This window comes from Carassius gibelio, chromosome A2, assembly GCF_023724105.1.
Source record: "Carassius gibelio isolate Cgi1373 ecotype wild population from Czech Republic chromosome A2, carGib1.2-hapl.c, whole genome shotgun sequence".
NCBI classification, from domain to species: Eukaryota; Metazoa; Chordata; class Actinopteri; order Cypriniformes; family Cyprinidae; genus Carassius; species Carassius gibelio.
This window is the reverse complement of record NC_068372.1, coordinates 18,071,738-18,081,331: the sequence shown is the minus strand read 5'-3', so window position 1 is coordinate 18,081,331 and position 9,594 is coordinate 18,071,738. Positions and strand designations below refer to the sequence as shown.

The 9,594-nt window shown below is 35.3% G+C and overlaps 1 protein-coding gene across 1 annotated transcript; it reads left to right on the top strand.

Annotated features, from left to right (window-relative positions):
* Positions 1 to 1,127: 1,127 nt before the first annotated feature.
* Positions 1,128 to 7,181, top strand: ca2h5orf22 (chromosome A2 C5orf22 homolog). Its single transcript, XM_052617131.1, has 9 exons — positions 1,128 to 1,303; positions 1,508 to 1,653; positions 2,426 to 2,575; positions 2,730 to 3,144; positions 3,301 to 3,363; positions 4,379 to 4,500; positions 4,686 to 4,752; positions 5,790 to 5,929; positions 6,735 to 7,181. The coding sequence occupies exons 1-9, from the start codon at positions 1,235 to 1,237 to the stop codon at positions 6,880 to 6,882; spliced, it is 1,320 nt and encodes a 439-aa protein (XP_052473091.1). The 5' UTR covers positions 1,128 to 1,234; the 3' UTR covers positions 6,883 to 7,181.
* Positions 7,182 to 9,594: the final 2,413 nt, after the last annotated feature.

The following is a 9,594-nucleotide window of genomic DNA, read 5'->3' as shown; positions in this document are numbered from 1 at the left end:
CTAATCATGCTAAAATCATGCTAGCAACATGCTAATCATGCTAAAATAATGCTAGCAACATGCTAGTCGCATGCTAATCATGTTAAAATCATGTTAGCAACATGCTAGTCGCATGCTAGAAACATGCTAATCATGTTAACATCATGCTAGGGACATGCTAGTAACTTGCTAATCATGCTAGCGACATGCTAGTAACTTGCTAATCATGCTAACGACATGGCTAGTCACTTGCTAATTATGCTAGCGACATGCTAGATACCTTGCTAATCATGCTAAGTACATGCTTGTCACATGATAGTCACTTGCTTGTAATGCTAACAATATGTTAATCACTGTCATTTTTATACTTCTTAAACTTAAATCTTTTTAAACTTTTTAAACTTTTCACATTTTCAAACTATCTATCTACCTATATATCTATCTAACTATCTATCTATCTTCTGACTGTCTATCTATCTATCTATCTATCTATCTATCTATCTATCTCTCTATCTATCTATCTCTCTATCTAGCTATCTATCTATCTTCTGACTGTGTCTATCTATCTATCTATCTATCTGTCTATCTGTCTATCTATCTATATATCTCAGACTGAAAACCATCAAACTTAAAACTTTTTAAACTTAAACTTTTCAATCTTTTCAAACTTTTCAAACTTTTTCAGACTTTCTGGTCAGGCTTTCTCAAGCCAACTTAAAGTTTGTCTTGACGAACTTTTTTATCTAGTTATTATTATTATTATTACTGTTTATTATTATTATTATTATTATTTACCTTTGAAAGATGTTAAGGATTCTGTATTCTGCCATTATAATTTAAATAAAATATAGCTCATCACAATACAGAGGGGGAAATGCACCGTCTTTTATGAAGATTTTAATGAAGCACTTGGAATGAACTGAAGATATCTGCCTAAAATCTCGGATTTACTGGGCTGCAATATTAGTTAAACCCCACGATATTCCTTACACTTAATTCTTTATTTCTTTCTTCTTAAATGTTTGCAATCTTATCGCCGCCCACATTATTAAAATCAAAAATCTTTATGTGAAAATGCTTTTACATTACTTGTCGTAGGAATCCAAAACTTGTTCAAGTCTTGCTTGTTTCCACCCGGTTGAAAACAGAGGACGCACAGTGCACCACTTATAGCGGTGTATAAAGTCTAAACAAAGCTTGCAGTTATTATATTTATTATTATTACACTCTCGTAAAAAAAAAAAAAAAAAACACAATGAAGACGCCTCCTCAGAAACGCGTGTATCCTAAACTGCCCGTGTGGATTGTGGAGGACCATCATGAGGTAACGTTAAATTAGATTATGTTCAATGTGATTTCAGTTCTTGCTAATGTAACTTCAAGGCTTTGAAGCCTGACGCAACCAAATAATGCATCAACAGCAACTTAGTTCCAATAAAAGCAAAGTTAGTGGCTTTGAATGATAAATCAGTCCCTAAACGTGTTAAAAAGAAAATAGTAACCGAAATGTTATGTCCATCTGCATTAGGTTGTGAAACACATATATCGTGCAATTGGCTCGAAACATATTCCAATGAAGGACCTGAAAATGATCCATTTGGACTCCCATCCTGATCTCCTCATCCCTGTGAACATGCCTGCTGATACAGTCTACGACAAAGAGACTCTGCTCAGGTGAGTTTACAAGGCTTTTTCATCAGCTTTGGACACGATCATAAATTATTCGATTACAGTATTTTTGGAAACGATATAACGTTATATATAAATTATTATTATACTACATAAACTGTCATGGAAACTTGTAAGATCAGAAGTTAGTTTTGTGTTATTATTATTTATTTTTTCCCCCTCTGTGTCAGAAACCATTCATGTGCAGATGTGATAGTTTTACCCTTGTCCCAGGCACAGACTGTCAAAAATATGAAAATCCATTATTAAAATGTTATTGTATTATTCTGTGAAATGTAAAACTCTAAATAATAATTGATACAATTTCATTATTTTAAGTGAAGACTTTGTGTTTCGTTGTTTAGGCTATTATTTAATAAAATAGATATATGAAATAATTTTAGAACATTATTCTTTTTAAGCTTTTTGTTTTGTATCATTTCCAATCGAATTATACAATTTTCAAAAAAAAAAATTAAAAAGAAAAAGTATCATTTAATTGTTTTCTATTTCAAGTAATGAGTATTTATTAAGTTATTGAATTTTAGTTATTAAATCAAAAATACAGAAAAAATTGACAAAAAATAGCACAGGACAGAAAGTAAGACTTGTTGAGGTCTACAGGGCTATTGTCAAATACTTAAAGAGTAAAATGCATGAATACCCCTCTGAATATTAAAATCATAGGAACTTTAAAAAAGAGAGGTCATGCTGGTGAAAATAAAGCCATTCTCACCAGTGAGCATAAGGGTTGACATGTTATCATTTGCTCCTGCAGTGAGCTGAGCATTGAGAATTGGATTATGCCAATGGTCTATGCTGGACACGTATCCCACGTAGCCTGGCTGCATCCGTACTGGGCTCAGCAGATCAAAGAAGGACAGCATTCTATGTGTGTGGGGAAAGATTCATCCACAACCACCATCAGGTCAGGTGCAGCGTATCAGCATGGAACCATGAGATGGCAGCAGAGTCGAACGTTCATTTACTATTAATAAAGATGAGACCTCCACCTTGTCAGGAAACAGTGTACTGTTAAAATCATGTAAAAACATTCGGAATAACTCTCGTTCTCTTTGCAGGGTCACAAGCAGAGACGATTACTTTTTGAGTGACGCTCTTTACGTTCCACTGGATCAGCTGGAAAACCCAAAAGAGTTGCATTTAAATGTCATCCGCGTGGATCCTGTTGACAGTTCGCAGGAAAGGCCGCGTGGAAATGGACAAAGTGGTGCTAAAATACCAAAACCGACTGCAAAAGAGGACAGAGATGTGCAGTTAAAACAGGAGACCCCGTGCACTTCCTCTCCTCGACCGCTTGATGGCAGCACTGCGTCGGGAAACTGCAGTCACACACTCACGAAGACCGAGGAGGGCTCAACAAACTGCATCACGGAGCGGCTTTTAGCGGTTATAGAGCAAACTGACCCGTTCATACTTGACATTGACTTGGATTTTTTCTCCTGTAAGAACCCTTTCAAGGAGATGTACACGCAGGTGGAGTTAGTCAAGCTGATATACAAAGAGCTTTATAGACAAATAGAAGAAATTAAATAGAATCATTTTTTTTTCCAGAACTCGCATGGAATCGATATTGTTTTATTTGTAGTTATATCTATCTAAATTGTGTTTTCCACTGTTGTTGTCTTACAGGAAGAGTGTGCTCTCCTGCAAGAGTTGTACAGCTTTAGCAGGCCACAGCAGGATTCAGACGAGGTAAGGAGATTCCTAATCAAATGTATTATAATTAATCATGAGATATTCCTTCATCGTAGCAACAAGCTCTTTGGATGTTCCCAAACACCTTCAGGGGATGAAGCTAAATCTAATCTTAAGAAGCTAAATGTAATTTTTTTATTGATTTTTTATTTTATTTTTAAACAATGGCATTAACTATGGTCTCCAAGTTAATGGTTAAATCAACGGATGTGTGGTAAAAAAGAGTGTATGTATTAGCTGTTGCAAGAGCTTTTATCAGAATCAGTCAGAACTGTTTTATCATTCATGCTTGACCTCAAAGTAATCTTTGACATCTTCTCATTTGAATGCTGATGCATACAGACACAGAAGTCTACTACTGGAAACGTTTTGCATTCTTCTCCTTAAAACCTATTTTAATAGCAAATTATGTTATTAGCCTGACAATGCAAATGAAAAGTTCAATTCAGGGATGAACTTAAATTATCTAGAGTTGTCACAATCACAAATGTACACACTACTGTTAAAAAGTTTGGGGTTTGCAATATCGCCTCTTGCTCAGCAAGGCTGCATTTAAGTGATCAAAATTACAGCAAATAAAAAAAAAAGATGATTTGAATAAAAATGTATTAATAATAGAGTAATATCATTAGACATTACTACAATTAAAAACAAAAAAAATATCCATTTGAAACTGTTTTCTATTTAATTTAATATATTATAAATATATTTGCAATAATTTTCATTTCTTTAAATGTGTCCTTCCTGAGGCAGAAAAAAATGTATTGACCCCAAACCTTCGAATAGTAAAGTACTTACTTCTGAATAGTCACATAAAAATAGTCTAGAAAGACATTTCTTTTTTATGTATTTATTACATTTTGAAACATCAAAAACCCTGTTTATTCCCAGGTTTAAATGAGATCCTATTAATATTTAATTGTGATCTAAGGCTTTTTAAACACACACAAGAAGGCACATTTCCGATGGTGGCAAAGAACAGTCTTTTACAGTTCCATGTGTTGGTTTTCAGGAGGAGCTCTTAGATTGTGTCGAGAGACGAACTCGCCAGCTTGAAGACCTGGAGGCTGCATTTGCTGAACTGCTAGAGGATGACAGCCAGGAAACTGTTGAACGTTTAGCAGCAAACCCAAGGTATGCATTACGGCTGTCATTGAGACGGTAGAGCCACAGGCTCGGTGCTTTTTGTTTATAGCTCCATTTCAGTGCACTATTGAGCTTGATTGATTGCTGTATGTGGTCAGTATGCATTTGATCAAGCAGGAGATGACAGCCTCATGCATTGATTTATTGATTTCCTTTCCTCTCTTTCTTTGTAGAATGAAACCTCTTGTCAGACTTGTACACAGCCTTAAGAATCGAACTCAGTCACCGGACTATGAAATGGTAAAGTTGTGTGTGCGTGTGTGTGTGTGTGTGTGTGTGTGTGTGTGTGTGTGTGTGTGTGTTTCCTTTTGGTATTTTAATCATGTTTGAAGTATGTCATCCCAGATATCCCAAATAGTTTTATGCTTTCATAGTCTACAATGATGTATGTAAAAAAAAAAGTTTCAAATCATCTTATTTTACCTTCATATTCTTGTAATAAACTCCTCAAACATAATGAAAAACCAGATGGCGGAAAGATACTGAAGCTTTAATCTTCTGTTTTAATGTAGAGGACACATTCACTTTTCAGAAATGTGGCTCGTATCCATGCTAGTCACGTTGTTTCTGCTTGGGGTCAATTTGAAATTGAACGGTGCTGAAAAATACAAAGAAATAAATCAAAATAAGCTCCTGTCTGGTGTATTGCTGAGCTCATGTTAGCGAATGTATTTATTTCTGTTTAACATCTCTGAGGCGCCTCAGACCAAACAGTAGTTTTGAAAGCCCTAAACATCCTTGTCAATTTAAATGAAAATCAAAATATATATAAATTAATAAATATATATAATATATATATATAGAGAGAGAGAGAGAGAGAGAGAGAGAAATAGATATGTAAGTGCGTGTATATGTGTGTATATATATATATATATATATATATATATATATATATATATATATATATATATATATATATATATATACGAACATTTATATATAACCATGTGTTAAGTAAAAACATGCTGATGTAATGAATGTGATTCGAGGCATTCTCTTTAAAAACAAGTCATGCATTTTAAAGTTAATGTATTTCAGAAAACAGTATCTAAACATCTTTGATATAAGGCACAATACTAATTAAAAATGTTTTGCAGTGATGAGGAAAAATAGTGGTTTATCAGTTTGTTACTTGATGTCAAGTATATTTTCAAGATATTGAGAGCCTCCAAGCAAACCATGAGGGATGACAAATTTGCGTTCCTTGGTTTGTGTTGCTGAGGCTCTTCTGCCAGTGCCGCAGGCTGATATATTTGTGCCCGTGGTGTTGAGTTTAGGTGCATCAAGCAGGCTTGACCTGTGATTACTCCGAGCTCCCTCACCACATCAGCAGTGAGGAGGAGATCCAGCAGTTGATCACGGCCGTGCAGCTCTTCCTGAAAGCCCTGCCCAAACCCACCATAGTCACTATATCCAGGTACATCGGTCAGAGCATTCACACATCTGTTCTGTGTCTCCTTTTGAAAAATACATTGGGTTCTTCAAGCTTTCACTTATGGTTTGTTACATCCTCTAAGGTTAAAAGGTTTTTTTTTCTTCCCCCTCAGAGAAACATCGTATTTCTTGTTTTCTTTTCGGTCTGCAATTTGTAATTTGTGATATAATGATCGTAAGTAGGCTGCTAGTTGGCCCAAAAGCAGATGCTAGAATCTGTGCCGTTGAGACCGATAGTGTTATTTGAGACTGGTGTCTGAGTGATCTGTTAGCATGCATTTTAATGAGCATAGTCTCAACATCACACTCATCAGTCACTCTCTTATCTGTGTGAGTCAAGGGGAGCTCAGCCCTTCATGGAGTCTTTTTTTTTTTTTTCTTGTTTGTTTGTATTTATCAATGTGTATTAATTAATATCACTGGGGTCTATATTCACTTCAAAAGTTTGGGGTCGGTAACATTTTTTTAATGTTGCATTACTCTAGTCCTCAGTGTTACGTGATCCTTCTCATGTTAATCTAATATGCTGATTTGGTGATAAGAAATATTTCTTATTTTTAGCAAAATTGAAAAGCGATGTGCTGCTTAATATTTTTGTGGAATAGTTTTTTGTTGTTGCTTTTAACGTTTTATTTATTTATTTATTTTTAACCGCAAACTTTTGAACAGTAGTGCATTTGTCTATATGTCATTGCACATATATTATTAATGTACGAATACTGTTTAAATAAGATTAAGAAAATATAAGATTTGAGATGTTTCTTACATTTTCCATTTGTTCATGTCAGATCCAGTTTAGATGAGTATTGCCCAGCGGAGCAGGTGGATTCCATCCAGAACAGCGTGCTGAACATTCTAGAGTCCCTCTTTGGCTGCTTAGATGTTCACAGAGAGTATGAATCAATACCATCGGAGATCGCTTCACAGACGCCATGAGGAGGGACGGAGGGAGGGAGGTTAAATTCAGCAGCAGCTGCGGCATATTCTTTACCAGTAGCTGCTTTCAGAAGAGTGGATGTAGCAAAGCTTTTAAAACCTTGCTGTGATTTAGCTGTGTACTCTGTTACTGCCTGCTTTGAGTGCATATGTAACAGTGAGGTTGAGATGCGTAGATGCAAATGCATTCATTCAAAGTAAGAGATGCCGAAACACTGGGTAATATTTGTTTCTGAATTGTCACCAAATTAATTGTTTATTAGCACAGTAAAGTAAAAAGCCTAAGACTTTCATATGAATTCTGTGCTGGAGTCATTTATCCTTTGTGCATGCATACTTCAGTCTGGGAATAGCAGATACGTTGATACAAAACTGCACATTTCCCCTTTTTCTGTGTGGCCCTTTGTGCTTCGGCTGTCTTTGTCTGAAGCCTGCAGTGGTTACCAATTCACCTGAGCTTTGTACATTTCACCCTCCTTTATTGCTCTATGCCCACAGACTTGTAGACTGGCCTGAATATGCCTGACCTGACTTTTAATTTCACTGCATGACAAAACAACTATAAGCTAGTAAAAGGATAGTTCACGAAAGAGTGAAAATTTTTACCATTTACTCACCCTCATTTCGACCCAAATTTGCATGGCTTTTTTTCTTCTGTGAAACAAAATGTCAAATAAAAATCAGTGGGGTCCAGTGTAGTTTTGAACCCACGATTGAATCACAATTGAAATATTCTCTGAAATATCTTAGGATAGTTTATACTAAGGGTTTGTTGACTTCTTGAATCTGATTGGCTGACAAACGTTCTAAGGTAAGGTGTGCAATGAAAATACAACATCTGAACAATGTCTTGAAGTGTGGTATCCATTGTATAAGCGGAATAATTGACTCCGGTCCGTTGAATTAAAAGAACACAATGCACACCCAAGGTGTGATGCGACCACGACCTGATGTGAAGTCATCTGCAATTATTCCTTACATTAAGACAGTAAGACATGTATGGAGACTAAAGGATAGCCAGTTTCATTTTTGGCTGAACTGCAGATATTTCATACCAAATCACTCACATAAAACACTTTTATCTACAGTAAGAAGTTCAAATCTAGGAGTTTCAAATTCTGGTGTTACATATAAACTGAGTCCATTGTACAGAGGGCATGAGAGGAGACGGTCGTCACGGTAACTACTACCAGTCACCTAAAAAGCCCCGGCTGATCGGTTGTTCAGCAGTAATTGGTCTGAATCTTGTGAGAAAGACACTGTTGCACTGCTACTGTATATTGCCTTTGAATAGAATACAATTTGTCCTTTAAACCACCCTGCATATATATTCTCAACACACTCTTTGTTATTAAGGCTGAAATGTATTCAGTGAAAATCTTTAGCATGAATTGTGTATAATGTTAGAATGTGTATATAATAACTAGTTTTTAATGCATACTTGCAAAGATCATCAAGATGTCTCAGTGTGAACTGATTTCGGAGTCAAATAAGCTTAATGCTTATAACAAATGCTAAACAATGCAGCACATGACATCAGTTAGTAGGTCGATTGCAGGCTGTCTCGAAGCTGCTTTGACTTGCAGAAAACAGCAATTGCTGATGTTCTGTGTCGTTACATTTAACACTTCTGAACTCAGGGAAGTACGATGACATAAAAATTGCTTTATTCGGTTGACTTAAGATGAATGCTAGCTTCCATGGTGAATTAATATGACCTGTCATTAGATGCTCTCATAAGAGCAACTGTGACGCATGCTGGCCATCTCTCCGAAACTATATATGTTTCATTAACAGTAATCACAGACTGAATGATGAGTCCTCTAATACTGGTCTGAATACATGATTTGCACAAAATAACACACAGAACGGTCTAAATTGTTTTGACCATGCACTCAACAGCACTTAAAAAGTCTCTCCTCTTTTCTGACTCATTTGCCCTACAAAAAACAGCAGTGATGCTTTGTCACGGCAGGATGAATTTTTTGTTTTTTTTTACACCTACAGCAAAACAATTAACTGGTATTCAAAGTATGTACATGTATATAATGATAATTGAAAGTAAAAGCATCATGCATTTTTTTAAGATGGGCATTGAAAATTTTTACGTTTTTTGTTGTTGTTTGGATTTTTTTTTTACAATTATCATAAATATCAAGACATTTTCGTATGTTTACTTTAATCTGGATAAAATTTACTTTTTATCGAAACTTGATTATATATGAGAGATTATTTTAAAACTCAATGAACCTGGTATGTCTAATATTTATAAAGTTCTGAAACCAAATTGCTTTAGTGCTTTCCATTATTATAAAACAGCAGTAATTTTAGCAGCAATTTTGCTTTAAAATTGTATAAATATCAGACAAAGTCGGTGTGGCATAACCGAAATGCAAGACATTTTTTAAATCAGTGGAAAACCATTAAGCTAGAGTGCACAGATGAGTCAAGGTCATTGAGTTTTACAATAAGGTAAAATAAATAAATAAAATTGTTTGATAAGACTTTCAATTCAGAAACTGAAAATATGTTCATTGTAGAAGAGGTATTCAAGTCATTTTCAATATCACTAACTATAAAATTTGCATGGTCTGGGACAAACTTTTTTCATAGACAGGCTCACATGAAGATATAAGGCATGATATATTGAAGAAGCCTTTAGTGGCCCTTCCTCTCATCCGGTCCCCGGGGAAAATCTTAATCACAACGATA